Here is a 16,683-nt window from a genome sequence, read left to right as displayed (position 1 = left end):
TGGGTGCTATTTTTCATGATTGAAAAGATGTGATATGTAATGTTGAGGGCACCTGGTGATTGCGAAAATCATTCGGTAACTGCTTGACTGACTATAGTTGGATGAATGCGTAACTGCTTGACTGACGATAGTTGGATGAAGGCGATGGACAATATAATGCAGAATGTAGCACAGAGATTTGACTTAGTTTTTCAGCGCGAGATATGAATATTACGCGGCTCTATTGGATCCCTTAGGATGGACTTGACATTCCAAACCCCCAACAGGCCGGCGGCCGGCCCAAGATGTTCAAAATCCAATTCCCAGCCCATCTCGGCCTTTTTGGCAAATGGGGAAACGGACTCATTAAGAAATTCATCAAACCCCCAACAGGCCGGCCCAAGCAATTCATCAAGGAAGGAAAGATGAACAAGCGGTAGCTCGTAAAAAAAAAACAAAAAAAGAACAAACAAACAGTTCAAGCATTAAGAATCAAGTTCTTTCCAGTATAGGTCGGGAGTTTTTTTTTTGGATAAAGTCATCCTCCTCTGCATTTGAACTCGTCGAAGTCATCCTCCTCTGCTTATGGAGGCCAGGATTTGGGGGTTCACACACTCACACTAATGGCGGTGATAGGAGGAACTCGTGGAAGAGATCCTCCGCTTCCCACCCTGCAGCGACCCGCGCTCCTCATCCATGCAAGCAATGGTGCCGCTTCGTCTCCCGCCCCGGCCGGCTTCCGCCGCCGGTTACGTGAGCTCCTCCGTCGCACGGCACGAGCAACAGGAGCTACGTAACCCACCCGTACTTGCTGCATCGGCGCTGCTAGGAAAGCTTGGGCTGGACCCTGGGACGACGCCGCGCGCCTCCACGGACCACAGGTAGCGGTGGCGCCCGTGTCCACTGACCAACTCGACTGCTGCCACCGCGCGGACACTTTAGCGTCGTCTTCGTGATGGGCTTCATGTGGCTATCTCTACTCGTCTCCACTCGTCAGTCGTCAGAGGCGGCTGTGGCTCGTCGACGTCTGTGATCACTGGTCGTCTGGTCACCACCTCTCGTCGTCAGAGTTGATGAGGATGCTGTCTACTATTTTGACGATTACGTGCAGACCTGATGCTTCAATGAGCAGAACCTTTTATATCAGGCATACGTACATCTGGAATGGAAGGTGACGGTATCGGAACATAGGATTGCAGGTCTGAAACTTTCCGGATAACACATCCTTATGCCATGTAAATATTGATCTTTGTTTTAGTTCTTCACATTCAGTGTGCCAGGTACAATCAGAGTAGTAGCTGCACTCTTTAGCAGAAGGTTCGGAACATCGAATGTTCATGGCCACGAACACACGTAGTTGCTACTCTCTCTATCCCAAATTACTATTTATTGTATGTATAAAAATATGTAGTAAAATTTATGTATCTAAAAACAAAATAAATAGTAATTTGAGATGAAGGGAGCTAGTTATTAAACCGCAAATCTGCGAAGTAGCACTTCACTAGGAACGTCATGGGACTATAGTTCGTAATCTGAAACCGCTGCCTCAAGGCTGATAATTCTTTTTTTTTCTTGCAGAATCGAAGCTGATAATTCCAATGAGCAAGAACAACAGCAGCACGAGAACCCTGTCATGTAGACGGATTTTTGAATGATGGCACAGCACATTCACAGCTTGAAAAATTGCACACATATTGACTGGAGGTAAATATTTAGCTTGAAAATTAAAATGATTAAGTTGTAACATCCCGCAAATTTGCAGTGTGTTAATTTTACAAAAAGGGTGAATTTCAAAACATTTTGTTTAAATTGTGCGAGGCATGAAAATAATTTGCGAATTAAGGTTAAAAATTTGTTCTCTTTCCCAAATTCCTAGTAAACAAAAATTGTGCACTAAAAATATTTAAACATGACCCTTGCATGAATGAGTTGGATTTTCATTGGGATTTATTGGATTTCTTGAGTGCAGTCAAATTTGAATTCTAAATTCAAATTTGAATCAAAAATTCAAAACCTAAACTAACTAACCAAACCCCTAACCTAACCTAACCTGGGTCGAATTCCCTCTTGGCCCACGAACCTCACCGACCTCGTTACCCCGCCAGCCTGCTAACCCCCTCCACCTCAGGCTGAAGCCTGCTCGCTCCCTCCAGCCCAACTACCGACCCATCCTGCCTGCTCACCACCCACGCCTGCACGTGCCCGCTCCCTCGCTCACCCTCGTCGATAGGCGAGCCCCGCCTGTCCGCTTTCCCTTCCACCTCCCGCCTCTCCCGCTGACGCACAGCGCTGCCGCCGCCCCGTACCGCGACCCGCTCCCGCTCCGCGACAAGGAAGCCGTGGGAGGCCTCTAGAAGCCCCCACGCCGCACCCTGTGACCCTTGCGCGCACCAACCCACACCCTAGGAGCTGTCCAATGCGCGCCACACCGCCCCTGCGCACATCCCGAAGATCGCCAGCCGTCCACCTAAACCCCGGCGCCCAAACCCTAGCCACGGCCCTATAAAACCCTCGCCTTTGACCATCTTCGGCAGCCACTTGCCCTAGGGGCTTCCCCCAAGCCACCACCGCCACTAAAGAAAGGAAGAAGGGAGAGGGGAGGAACCGGAGTAGAGGAGGGGAGCCCCCGTCGCCAGAGCCGCCCGTGACGCCGCCACCAACGAGCCGGTGCCCCGTACGACTACACCGGCATCTCCGCGCGCGCTGCACGGCTTCAGCCCGCCCGGCCTCGCCTTCGCCACTGCACCGAGTCCATGCCACCAAGCCGCCAAGGTGAGGCCTTGCCCCCACTCTGTGCCGTCGCTCGTCACCATAGTTGAGACCGCGGCCGTGGAAATCTGCGAGCCCGCGCGCCCGCCTAGCTCCGCCGCCGCGCGCGCCTCTGTCCGGCCATCGAGCTGTGTTTCTGCAGGTGCCACCGCTGCGCGCACGCCGCGCACTCGCCGTGAACCGCCACTCTGGTGCGCCGCCGTGGTGCCGCCGCCGCCCTTAGGAAACCCCAAAGGCGCGACCTTTGCGCCCCAGCGAGCTTTGCCTCATTAGACCTAGCCTAACCGCCCTCGCCCACCGTGTATAGCGTCCCATTGGCACGTCGCCGCCCGCCCGCGGGCGTTGCCGAGCTAGCCCGCCACCTCTAGACCCCGTGAGGACTCCCTGAGCGCTAGCGTGGCCGCAGTGTAGCGCTTGCGAGCCAAAACACGCGCTTTTGCCCCTTAGAACGCAGCCCAGTGCGTGCTACACTAACTCGCCAGAGCCACCCGAGCGCCGCCATCTAGAACCTAGGGTTCCGCCGCCCGACAACACCCTAAGCTGCTTTACCGGTGAAAAACAAGGCCAGGCAGCCATTTTTAGGCCGTAACTCGCCATAGGGCCGCCAGAAGAGCCTTCTCCGGCGAGTCCCGACCATGGCTGCGGCGGAGGGGAAAAGAAACCCCCCGCCACCGGCAACCCTACCGTGGACGCGGTCCACGTGAACCACGGTTTGTGGTTCACGGTGGACCGAGCGCCCGAGCCGCGCCATGGACCAAGCCACACGGGAGGCCACATGAAGACGTGGCCACACTGGCCACAGAGGATCCCCGTGCCCGTCGAGCCAAAGTGGCAGCCATGTCGTGACCACGTGGAGCGCCACGTAACCCTTAGCGCCAGCCTGTAACCCTTAGCGCCAGCCTATAGCCCCCTAAAGCCGCCTAAAGATCACACGTGGCCGCTAACTCGGCAGCCGCGTGGCTAACGCATGTGCGTCACCTAAGCGCTACAGATAGCCAACATCCAGCCTAAAGACAACCCATAGCTACCCTATATCTACCAGGGCACCACGTCAGCACGTGGGGCCCACTAACCCGTGGACCCGTGGACCGGTCAACCATTGACTTTGACTTGTGACTCGTTGATCGAGTCAACACCGACGTCATCCGGGCCTACTGATGACGTCAGTAAGATGCGTGGCCCACTCTGGTCCAAAAATTGATTTAAATGTCAAAAAATCATAATTAATGCATCTTAACTCCGAAAATTATGAAACCAGTTTCCTAATTTTTCTAAAAAACATGACGAACACAATAGACTAGTCCTTGTTCTTGTTTGGGTCTTCTATGGATCTCTTTTATATTTTCTTTGCAAATAGACTTCCGGTAATAATGAAAATCGCATAATTAGGACTTGTCGGAGACTCGGAGCTGGAGTCAGAGCTGGAGCTGTTCGAGCACCATTACAAGGAAGAAAGCAACTCCAGGTTCACGCCCATTCGATTTGAATACCTATTAGGCATCGCTACTAGTATGCTACGCTTTATTTCTTCATATGATGATGATGAACCATGCATAGCCTATTTTATGCCATGAATCCTTGTTTGACCAACTGCCATGCTACTTATATATGCTATGTGCGATGCTTATATGTGTATGGGATATTGTGATTAGGATTCTTGGTGTGTGTGGGATTAAAAACCGGCATGAGAAGGTATTTTTGGGATACTTGCGGGGTGAGCTTTACACAACCCAATCTTTGGATTGAGGGCTTAGGGCTATTCTCGGACGTTTCCTATTTGGTACTTGTTGCGAGTACATGGTTGAGAAGCATAGGAGTTGGTGGTGGAACCTCTTATGGGTACCATTGCGGTCCACGTTGTGGAGTCACTTTGTGGAAGTTAGAAGCTCGCCCCAATCTGAAACCGAGTGAGTCGCCGCGCTTCACGGGAATATGTTAAACGTGCACGCCACTCGCCGAATTATGGGTTTAGGCTCGAGTCGAGACTGGCAAGTGCAGTACCATACCTACCATAGGATAGAGTAATAGTGTAGTGGGGAGTGGTGTTGACCTTTAGCCCCCTAATTTGCTTTTGCTCCCGATTGGCCCCGGTGGGGTGCTTCATAGTTCCGGGGTGGTCTTCTGCGAGGATCGCATCCGAGCCCGAATGCAGGATGGTATCGTACCTCCCAGATTCTTTGCTCGGGAGGGTGATGTTTAGTCGGCTGATCATCGGTTGTCTTACTCCAAGATGGGTCCAGGTGTACACACTCTGCAGAGTTAAAACTATACGTATAGCTGCGTCCTTGGTCATGGACAACTCTGTGACATCACAACTCTCCATTGTTTTAGGATATCTCCACCTCCCCCTTTTTAGCTATATATGAGTGTGGTGAGCCGCAATTGCAGTCAGGGAGAGGAGAAGTTGCTCCCTTCTGCCTTTTGGATCTGGCTATAATTGTTGAGATGCGAAAGGAGGGAGCTTTCGCATCGACCCTAGCATGGAGATAGGATGTTGGTGATAGGGACCCTGTCGAGACGAGTGTACCCGATGTGTTGACAGATTGGGATGATGGATATGGAGTTTTATTCTTTATGCTTGTTGCGGCATAGGAAACCTAAGCCTACTTCTTGACTACTTTTGAATACTAGAATTATGCCACTTAAAGCTTGCATACGGATGGTGATGTGGACCTGTCCTATTCCTTGGGGACAGTTAGTGAGTGTGCATGTATGAAATTGGAGAGGAAGACCGATCACGATGAATTCATGAAGGAAGGGTTGCGTTGTTCCGCTCAAGGATGCCTATGGTGAAAATCGGAGACGAAGACTTGAAGGCCTAGCTTCCGCTGCATATGAGTTTTGTTTGTCATTTAGCCCAAGGGGTATGTACGGTATTCGTATTCTGAGTTGCTTCGGATGTAAATCTCAAATTTTGTGATCTGATTTTGGAAATAATATTATGCTGAAATGAGTTTTGTACATAATAGCTACTGATCCAGGGACTATCACAATATCAAAGGGTACAGAGAGTCGGATTCTCGTAAATAAAAATCCCGTTCATAAATATATATCTGCAACGAAATTGTGGCTCGGGTGTATTAAAAAGGACGTGAAAAAATTGAAAGAAAAAAAGGTGAAAAAGAAAACCTAAAAAACTAGCCGCCGCTCGGCAGTGTAAACGCGGCACGCGCAAGAGGACAGCACCCGCATAGACAAGCCACGCACGCCACCGCATCCCCGCCGTCCGACGAGCGGCCGACGCTCCGGATCTCCCGTGACGGCAACGGGCCCAGCCCAGGACCCGAGCACCCCACGTTCCGCCTCCGCGTCCGCGCGACTCGACGACACGAGCCGACGCGCATCAAGGCCGCCAGCCAGCCAGGAGGCAACCCTCCCTCCCCCCGCTCCCACCGTTTCTACTTGGCCTCCCCGTCGCCCCCCTCCCCCTCTTCCCCCGCCGCCTGCGCTTGACTTGACCCGCGCCCCTCCTCCTCGTCGTCGTCGGGGAGAGCACCTCGGGCCGCGTCGCGTCGACGTAGACCACCCCCGCCGACCGCCGTCGACGCTGCCCCGCTCCTCCCGTGGCTCCTCCTGCCGCGTCGAGCATTGGGGATCTCGCGGCTGGTTTGTTTGGAGCCGCCGACGCCTGCCCCGGGGACCAAACCCTAGCCGCCGACTCCGCCGCCGCCGCCGGAGGGAGCTTGGACTGCGGGCAGCCGGTACCGGAGGTGGTAAGCCCTTCAGCGCCCTGTTCTGTGCTGCGCGATGGTTGTGAATTTTTCTCGCCGGTTTTGATTGGCTATAGGCTTAGGCGTCCGTGCGTCTTGTTTGCTGCGGCACTCTGGTTTGTAGGGAGACGGAACCGCCGTCCGCCATGGGTAGTGCGCGTCGGGGAGATTCTGGATGATGCGATTGGTTGATTTGGTGTTTGATTGATCCTACGGGTTGCTGGAAATGAAGGATGTTGCTTCTTGTTGTTAATATGTTGCTGTGGATAGATGTAGTTACAAGAACGAGAGCACTGTAGAATGGATGTTTTGACATGCCGCACAGGGCTCAGAGTGATTGTCTGGGTAGTTGTTTGTTTGACAATGTTGCGGATATTGAATGGGATGCCACGAGAACTGGCTACTCAACCAGCTCCGTCGTTAGGGTGGGGTAACAGGTTAGCTGTACAATCCGGGCTAACCCTAGCTATTTTTGTCCTGCCTGCGCCACTGCTTTTAGGAGCGTTACATTACATGAAACCGATGCTTTTGTTGTTGTACTATTTGATGTAACCCTTTTTCTTTTGTCGTTAATATAGATAGCATTTATGGATAGATCATTGCTGAGCTTCTGTCCTCATATGCGCCGGTTTCTGTTTTAACCGCCTGTTATTAATTCCTCCAGTTAATCATGATATTGGATTTGTTTCCGTTAGCTTTGTTTCCTTCCTCCTTCATAGATTATGTTCTGTTTACCGTTATATGAATTGATTGTCACGTGACTTCGTGCTCACCAGTTATTAATTCCTCCAGTTAATCATGATATTGGATTTGTTTCCGTTAGCTTTGTTTTCTTCCTCCTTCATTGATTATGTTCTGTTTACCGTTATATGAATTGATTGTCACGTGTGTTCGTGCTCACCGGTTATTAATTCTTCCAGTTAATCATGATCTTGGATTTGTTTCCGTTAGCTTTGTTACCTTCCTCCTTCATTGATTACGTTCTGATTACCGTTGAATTAATATTCCAGGATGTCATTTCGCTGATTGAAAGCACTCTGTGGTTTAATGATGAACCAGTAATTAAGAGGGCAATCATTTGACTACAAGCTGTACGTGGCTGTGGAGTTCTTACTTCGAAGAGAATTATTCATGCTAGTCGGTAAAAGGAAGGCAGAGATCTTTCTTGCTTTACCCAAGTGAAGACATGCCCAAAACACCTCCAGTTGAAGCAAGCAAGAACATTGAATTGCAGAAACAATCTGCACCAAACTTAGCAGTGACAAATGGACATGCTAGTACGAAGGGAGTGGTCAATGGAGAACGCCCTATCAAGGATGTGAAACGCACTAGCACTTGGATCTGCAAAAATCTAGCATGTAAAGCTGCTAGACCATCAGAAGATTCCTTCTGCAAGAGGTGCTCATGTTGTATTTGTCACAAGTTTGATGACAACAAGGATCCTAGTCTATGGTTAGTTTGTTCATCTGAAAATGACAGCAAGAATTGCTGTGGCTCTTCTTGCCATATTGAATGTGCTTTCCGACACAAAAGGGTAGGCTGCTTTGATCTGGAGCAAATTATACATCTCGATGGGAGTTATTCTTGTGCTTCATGTGGAAAGATTTCTGGAATACTAGGGTAAGCACAGTTTCTCGTTAATTTTCTAAGTCTCAGTATTCGCATTGTTGTTTTGGCTTGGTTTGTTCTCCTGTTTCTATCATGATATCCTTTTATGAAATTTAGAAACATAATGGACTTGCTTTAGATTATATAGATAGATAGATGCGTCGTCCATGATATGCCTTTAATAACTTATATGAAACATCAGACAAATGCAGTTCGATTCTTTTAATTCTTCTGCATGTGAACTGGCTGGCTCCTCCGTAGTGACGAAATTAATGTGCATAAAGTCCGAAACCATTTTAGAAATGTGGTGTATTTTCTTTACCTTTGACAGAAATTTCACTCCTCCTGTCAGTAGATAAATAATTATGTCAAAACCATTTTACAACATGCAATATTCAAGTCAACTAGGTTACTAGGATCCGATTCATCTTTGCAGTGGGCATACAAGTCCTGTTGGGCTATTCCTTAAGTGTATATAACATATTTTCTAGATGCAATGGTCTCTTGTTGTTAAAAGTTGTAAATGTACATTTTGGATGAACAAACCTAAAAGGATGGATTGCCTTTTCAAAATTTTATTTTTTTGGAGCATGGAATTGTTTGATTGCCCAAACAGTGTATCAAATGCCAGCTCTTCTAAATTTTGACATACGGTTTTTTATTGAAATCAAGCATTCAATGTCAAAGTTGCGGTATTAATTTGCTTATAGATACAGTATTTACTTGGGGCATTATTGGAACACCTGCTGTGGCTTTTGGTCATTCATGATAGACTTGTTTAATTAACTTGTTTATTAATCTTTGTAGCAGATATTGGAAAAGGCAATTAGTAATTGGCAAAGATGCTCGCCGAGTTGATAATCTATGCCAACGCATTTATTTGAGCTATAGGCTATTGGAGGGAACTAGCCATTTTAAAGAACTGCATGCCATTGTCGAAGATGCAAAAGCAAGATTGGAAAGTGAGGTCGGCCCACTTGATGGAATGTCAGCAAAGAATGCACGTGGTATTGTAAGCAGGTTCTCAGCTGGTATTGATGTGCAGAAACTATGCTCTACAGCAATTCAAAGAGCTGATGAGTGGTTGAGTTCTCCTGACCTGCATCTTCGAGGTAATGATCATCCTTTTATAAAATATTTAGCATCATGGTTTTGGTGTCGCTGCAGAAGGCTTATGCACTTCTTTCTTTGCAGATTCATTACCTGCTGCCTGTAGATTCAAATTTGTGGACATAACACCTTCTTCACTTGTTGTCATTTTAAAAGAAACCTCGTCATCTGACACAATCAAAGGTTATCAGCTATGGTACTGGAATAGCAGAGAACAACCAAGTGCGGAAAAGCCTGTTATTGTGCCCAAAGATGAAAGGAAAATATTGGTTTTTAACCTTTCCCCATGCACAGAGTATTCTTTCAGAGTTATATCATTCACTGAGGATGGGGTACTTGGCCATTCAGAATCCAGGTGTCGTACCAATAGCAAGGAGATATTTTTCAAGCGTGCCACACAGAATGCAGGAGGCACGCATACACAAAAAAGAGACAGGAGCCAGTCTTTTAAGTCAACTGGATTCAGTATTCAAGGTCTTTGGAAGAGGATGCAGGAGACTTGGGGCGAAGAAGGCTCTTTTGAAGGGTTGTGTGAAGACACACATGAAGGTTCATGGAGCAGAAGTGCCACAGACACAGAGTTATCTGGTGCTTGTCGCAAACTTCATTTCAACGCGTCTTCTGTTCCTGACCTAAACGTTGGGGTGCCTGTGGCCATGGACTACACCACTGCGAAGCATTATCATTCAAAGAAGGGACTTGTAAGATCAAATGACAGTGGTGACTCTGAAACGTGTGCAGTTGGCCGGAGTGCAGAACCACCTGCTGTTGAATCTCGGCCAGTAGGCAAGGTGAATAGCGCACACATTGATAGATGTGAGCAGAATGGTGCTTCTGCTATTTGCCATAAAAAACAGCTTTCTGGAACGACAAGGCAGTTGGATGGGGATTATGAGCATTGTGTGAAGGTAATTAGGCAGCTGGAGTGTGATGGACACATTGAGAATGGTTTCAGGATGAAGTTCTTGACTTGGTATAGTCTAAGATCGACAGACGAGGAGCGTAGGGCTGTGACCACATTCATCAAGACACTAAGTGAAGAACCAAGCAGCCTGGCTGAGCAGCTCATCGATTCTTTCGGGGAAATCATAAACTGCAAGAAGGCGAGAACCGGTTACTGCAACAAGCTATGGCATTAGGATAAAAGGATGAGAGTTCAAGATATTGCTAACTCGCTGATTATCCGATTTTTTCCCCAGATCAGTGCAGTAAAATCTAGTTTACTCCACCAATTTGACAGCAACAAAAAGGAGCGTTGGCAAAACTAGAAAATTATTTTAGGCAGCAAATAGCTTGCACTAGAATAATTCTTTTTCCATCAGGAAGTAGTGGAAACTTATTTTTCATTGGGTTACTGGGTGGGTCCTGGAATTGTTGTAGAATGTTCTCTTGTTGTCTGTTGTGGCTCCATGGATAAATTTTTGGAGATGGTTCGTTGACTAGTCTGGCCATTATCGTAAATGGAATTCAATTGGTGTAAATCTTGTCCTTTTATCGTTTCATGTCGCATTTACAGTACGGAGTGTGCTTACCACTCGATAGTGGTTCGAAGAGTGTTTTTCCCACATCTGCTGCTAATGTCGTTGAATTTGTTAACTTGGCGCTGACGGTCAAGAAAGTAGACGAGTGGCAACGGGGGAGCGAAGGGAGAAACAGAAATTATATTCCCTTTTTTTGTTGGCGTTGGCATGTGCCCTTGATGATTCATATTAGATTTTATCCCGTAATAATTTGTTTTCTAAACAGTGCTATACGCTAATACACACAAAGTCACATTTTATTTTATTTTATTTTATTTTATTTTCACTCGAACGTAGTACCATATGCTTCAACTGGTAAGTTTCAAACCCACCATGAGGCTACGATTTTAATAATTAAGGGATATTAGTCGGGACAGCAAGCAAAGTTCAGATTACATGAGGCCACAGCACAGCAGAGAATGGCCGACGACCTTGCTCGAGGCGGTGCGAAAATACAACACCGCGCCGAACCCTCCCGGCGCCGGCACGGTGCTGGAGGCGGTGCTGCTGCTGATCCGACGACGACGACGTCTGCAGGTAGCACGCCCCACCGTCACCGCGCCGAACCCTCCCAGCGCCGGCACGGGGCTGAAGATCACCGGCAACGGTGTCGCCACGATTAGCGCCAGCACCGACAGCAACAGCGTGCAAGTTTTTGTTCACAACAAAAATATCAAAACAAATACGGTCCCAAAATGGCCACACAAGAAGAATTTCACATTTGCGAGACCTTCAGGGATCTCATGACGAGCAGGTGCCTGAACTTTAGTTCAGGGTGACATTGCTAGAAATAAGATAGCGATAACACCCTACAGTTTCTGATCATCAGCTGGCATCAGATAATTTGCTTTGATTGCCTCATTGGGGTCGAACAGAGCCATTAGCTCCAGCCTCCAGCCCTCCAGTGTCCAGAGCACATCCTTGGGTACATTTCAGTGCAGGCATGGATCCTCAGTGAGTGAAGCTCGCCAATTGACATCGCCATGGATTCCCAGATACGACGGGTGCGAGGAAAGGCCGGGGCTTGGGAGCTCCAATGGAGGGAGGGCGGCCGACGCGAGAAGGTAGCATAAGGCGCTGGGAATCACAGTTAAGCGCTGCGCATCCAGGTCCCCGACCGAGCTTGTGAATGATGCGCCCGTCCGTCTCCGGCGCAAGGCGGTGGCGGACAGGATGGGATGGGAGCCGTCCGTCCCGCGTAGCCTCCCGCCGCTGGCCTGTCCTCCGCCGAAGCCGGTGAAGAGATGGAGGGAGCTTGAGGTGGTATCCTTCCGGACGGGAGCCCCGCGGGCTCGCCATCAAAGCCGGCCGTGGACCGCCGGGCGCCGGCGGCGGGAGCCGGGAGGGAGGGGGAGCTGTTTTTGAAATTAGCCCCCAGTAGGGATCGCGATTATTCGCGCCAATATTACATAAAACCCCTTTATCTGATGTAAAACCCCCTATCTGGATCGCGATTAATAATCGCAATCCGAATATTTGCAATAACCTCCCTAGTTGGATCGCGATTAATAGTCGCGATCCCAATATTTACAGTAAACCCCCTGAGTTGGATGCCATTTCTCAGATTCGTCCCTCAGGTGCGCCTGCTTCCTCCGGCGATGGCTTCCGCGGCATGGATACGCCCGAGATCCGCGCCTGCACCTTCTCTTGGCCCTTCGCCAGACCCTCCATGCTCCGCGCCCTCATCCCCTTCTCCGCCCCTGGACGTCGAGAGTCTCCGACTCCGCCGCCGTCTGTGTGGGACCGCGCCATGGCAGCTCGACTGGAATCGCGCCGCCGGCGTGCTTTCCCGACTGCCGGCAGGAGAACCTCGCCCTCGCGCGTCATGACTCAGGAGGCGCCCACCGCCACTGCACCGAACCCTCCCGGCGGCACGAAGCCAGCCGTGTGTGCACCGACCACAACAGCATGGGGAAGGCCGCGGGCACGGCGGCCAGCGCCTTGGCCAACGCCGCGGCCGCCGCCGCCGCTGACCGTGGCCGCTATAGTCGTTGCTGCCATCAGGCCCCTCATGTAGATCAAAGCATCCTACTCCGGACGGCGGCCATATTCTTCTTCAACGATCAACAAGCTACAGATGATCAAGTAGCCATAGCCTAGTCCGTGGAGCCAAAAGTTGTACGCATGCTCTCATTAGGCTGTCGTTTTTTTCCTTCTTTTTTTACATTTTGAATGCATAAATTGTCTCTGTTATGCTTAAGTTAAGGTACACTAAAGTATTCGAGAATTCGGACAAAAGTTTCACACCGTGAAAAACTTTCAGACAATTTCTCAAGTTCATCGTCGTACGAATGAGATACATCCTCACAGAAGACACAGGAAGAAATGACCTTCAAATATACCTATGTGCAAGTTTTTGTTCACATAAAAAAATATCAAAATAAATTTGGTCTCAAAATGACCGCAGAACAAGAATATCACATTTCTGAGGAATCTCGATATTTAGTTGCTCAACATTGAACTCTAGCCAGAAACATTCGGCAGCTTCTCCTCCGCTTTTTCAAGTCATGCTGTATTCTGGCCTAGATGTGACTAGGAGGCTAGAACACCATTGGCAATCTCTGCCCCTCATCCAGGTGAAGCACCTTTTCAGGATACTGGAACCCAAGTATTGTCTGAAACTTGCAGCAAACGTTCAAACATCATGGAAACCACGCTTATTCTTCTAGCTCCTCGAGATCTCCACTGGACAAAAACATGTGCAATACAGGCCCTTAAAGAACCTGGATTGACAACCATCCACGCTGGCATTCGTCCATCACACATCAGCGTATCAGTCACTGTCCCAACTTTCGTCGGTATTTTTCTTCGTTTTACCAATACTGTCACCGTGTTTAAAGTCGTCATTGCTGCCCTCGTCGCTACTGCTGTGGAAATTTGGGAAATTCACCTTTGGGGCTCTTGAGTTCGTTTCTCCCCCTTTATAATCTGAATCCCACAAGTCATCATCTTCAGTGCCTAGCCCATCATCATTACTGTCTCTGAATGTAGTGCTATCAGAAGCAGCTAATGAATTTCCTGGGGTCCGATTAGAACTTCTGAATCCCCCAGGAATAGAATTCTGCCTGCCACTGGATCTGCTCTTCTCATTCCTCGTACTTTTGAATCGTTGAGGATGGTCATCAGGCGCACCACTATCATTGTTGAATCCAAGAAAATTATCCGTGTCATCACCAGAGTCCCATTCTTCACCGGAAGCATCAATCTCACTATCATCATCCCACTTCCTTGCACCTGATGTTCTTTTGTTGTTATCTCTCCTATATCTTCCCTGGCCTCTATCCTGAACATCTGAGTTGTCATATCTACTATTGAAAGCCCTCCTCTCACCCACTTCTCCCCTAGGAACAAAATCCTCCCTGCCACTGGATCTGCTCTTCCCATTCCTCATGCTTTCAAATCGTCGAGGATGCTCATCAGGAGAATCTCTATCATTGTCGAAGCCCAGAACATTCCTGTCATCACCATCATCACCAGAGTCCCATTCCTCACCTGATGCCTCAACCTCGCTATCATCATCCCACCTCCTTGCATCTGATGTCCTTTTGTTGTTATTCTCTCTCCTATATCTTCCCTGCCCTCTATCCTCATAATCTGAGTTCTCATAACTTCTATTGAAACCCCTCCGCTCACCCACCTCATCTCTCTCCAAATACCGCATTCTTGAAGATTCTTCTTTCTCTGCTGCCTCTTCCTCCTCCCATTGCTTCTCTGCTGCACTTTCTATTTCTGAAATGAACCGGTCAAGCTCCTCCTGGTCACTATCTTCAGATGGTTGATCATGTGGTTCTTTTATTTCAGTAGTCCCAGCAGAATGGTCTGTATCCCCGCGGAAAACATAGGGAGTACCTTGCTGCTCATCTATGGCTCGGAAGAATGTAGAGGCAACACGTTGGATGCTGGCCATAGCAACTGGGTCCTCTGGATTGATACCCTTGCGACGGAGTTGTGTCTCTATTTTCTTGATGTTTAATTTCTGTGATTCAAGTGCTTGCTCAAATCTTGCCTTGAATAAAGCCTGCAAAAAGGGTATGTTATAAGTTATAACTACAATTGTTCAGTAACCAATTAGTCTTGCAAAGCTGGAGATAATCAGTTTGAAAGAAAAAGATACTCCATTGGAGTTAACCATATGCAACCTAAATAAACCAGTACTCAATAAGAATTGGTAAATGCCATAAAAATCATATGCATAATCCAAAGCAAGAGGAAAGTGGAATGGAAATAGCAGGGAAATGCTAACTGAGACAGACACCACAGTGTGGGACTGACCTTCCTTTTGGTAAGTGTGTTGAAAGGTATAAGGTTCTTCGGTTGACGGTAGTTTCTTCCTCGAAACATGATGATTGTTTTAGTGTTATGAATGTTGATCACTATTCCACCACTTAATCTTGTCAGCATTGCTGCCATTTCCTTAATTTTTTCCTTTGGAAAGTTGTCACAACAAACTTGCACCGTCTCATGGAATTTCCAATGCATATGCATGTTTTGAACAACACCTCCAAAGACTCCACGAACTCCAACAGGTACATAGTTTCTATTTCTGAATCCGATCTTCTTGTAAGCTTGTAGTTGCTCAGCTGTTAACAGCTCAGGATCATGCCGAGGAGCTGGTAATTCTGGTAGCTCATACTTCTTGAGCTTTTGTAGAAGCAAAGCAACTTTTTTCTTGGCCTGTATAAAACTGGTATGGTAAGTCAACGACTTCATTACTAAATTAAAAAAGAAATAGGCCAAAGACTACGCTGTGGTTAGCTAGACCTTCACGATATATCTGGAAATTGTAACTTTTTAATAGGCGTGCAAACTCAGCAACTGAGTATTAAGTATCCAATCACTAGAAAAAACAAAACATATATTTGTGTTATTTATTGACACTGATTTTTCTTCAAGCTTAAAAATAAAGCAAGCACGTTCGCTATCAATCACCTTTATTCATTTAGACCATCAGGAAAGCTTCAATGGGATTCAAATACTATGGCATACTCACAACGAACATTACCACAGTTTTTAAAATTCTAAAGTCCTATAAACCATGGGAATCATAGAAGGCTTATGTACACATGCACCAGGGGTGGTTGTCTAAATCAAAACTTGCAATTGACAGGCACATATGTCAGTATTTTATTCCTATCTCCCAAGGCTGCTAATTTGATGCCTTCAGTTCCACAGAGCAAAACCCCAAACAATATAACTATATTAGCTATTTTCTGGGATGCGCATTTACATGTAGCCAAGCCTGAGATGATAGCTTTTCTTAACATCCCACGACACATTTCGGATTCCTCTCCACAATTCATTAGCCAGCAAAACTTTCAGCACAAAACTACAGAAATTCAAAGAAGCGGATTACCCTGGGATTGACCAAGCATCCCTACTGCAACAGGAGCATTTGGCCGGCACCACCACCAACATGTACGAGGGAAGGGGAAATGGGAGAAATTTGGAGCCTCCTTACCCTGCGCAGGTTGTAGATGAGCTTCTCGTCCTCAGTCATGAGCTTCTTCCGGAGCTTGACGGCGCGGCGGAGCTCCCGCTGGGTGCGGCCCGTCTCCCTGGCCATCCGCTTCTCCACCTTGCTCCGCATGCTCCTCCCCTTGGTCGACATCGCCCGCCGCCACCCGCCGTCTGCTCCTGCTCCCGACGCCAGCAACCACGCGGACGGCGTAGCCGAGTCCGCGGCCGCGGCCACCGCCTCCCCACTCGCGGCGAGGCGCCCGGAGCTGTCCCGCCGCAGAAGCACACGCACGTGTCAGAGATCGAGGGGAAGGAGGGAAGAACCGATGCTACTGGCACAAATCGAGGGGAGGGAAAGGGGGCGGGGCGCACCTGCGGCGGAGCGACGGCGATGCTGCCCGGAGGAGGCTCCGGAGAACCCACATGGCTGGCCCGCCGGCGCCCACGGTTCTGGAAGGTGCCGCCGCGGCGGAGGCGAGGTGGGTTTAGGAGGCGACGGCGGCGGCGCAGGGTGATAAACCCTGGGCTGT

The 16,683-nt window shown here is 48.5% G+C and overlaps 2 protein-coding genes across 4 annotated transcripts; one reads left to right on the top strand and one right to left on the bottom strand.

Moving 5' to 3' along the window:
- The first annotated feature begins 6,148 nt into the window (after nucleotides 1-6,148).
- LOC117848147 (VIN3-like protein 1) lies at nucleotides 6,149-10,657 on the top strand. 3 transcript variants are annotated; one of them, XM_034729478.2, is made up of 4 exons: nucleotides 6,149-6,458; nucleotides 7,469-8,078; nucleotides 8,874-9,178; nucleotides 9,261-10,657. In XM_034729478.2, exons 2-4 carry the CDS (start codon nucleotides 7,645-7,647, stop codon nucleotides 10,313-10,315), a joined length of 1,794 nt encoding a protein of 597 aa, XP_034585369.1. In that variant the 5' UTR covers nucleotides 6,149-6,458; nucleotides 7,469-7,644; the 3' UTR covers nucleotides 10,316-10,657. The 3 variants fall into 3 exon arrangements, with proteins under 3 accessions (XP_034585369.1, XP_034585367.1, XP_034585370.1); XM_034729476.2 differs by having other exon boundaries at nucleotides 6,149-6,461; XM_034729479.2 differs by having other exon boundaries at nucleotides 6,150-6,461; nucleotides 8,877-9,178.
- Nucleotides 10,658-12,935: 2,278 nt separating this feature from the next.
- LOC117848146 (uncharacterized) lies at nucleotides 12,936-16,683 on the bottom strand. Its single transcript, XM_034729475.2, has 4 exons — nucleotides 16,526-16,683; nucleotides 16,155-16,419; nucleotides 14,969-15,370; nucleotides 12,936-14,714 (listed from the first exon to the last, which is right to left on the bottom strand). The coding sequence occupies exons 1-4, from the start codon at nucleotides 16,576-16,578 to the stop codon at nucleotides 13,470-13,472; spliced, it is 1,965 nt and encodes a 654-aa protein (XP_034585366.1). The 5' UTR covers nucleotides 16,579-16,683; the 3' UTR covers nucleotides 12,936-13,469.

The sequence above is a fragment of the Setaria viridis genome, chromosome 3 (assembly GCF_005286985.2).
Source record: "Setaria viridis chromosome 3, Setaria_viridis_v4.0, whole genome shotgun sequence".
Classification (NCBI taxonomy): Eukaryota; Viridiplantae; Streptophyta; class Magnoliopsida; order Poales; family Poaceae; genus Setaria; species Setaria viridis.
The sequence above is the reverse complement of the archived record's forward strand: the minus strand, read 5'-3'. Positions and strand labels throughout refer to the sequence as shown.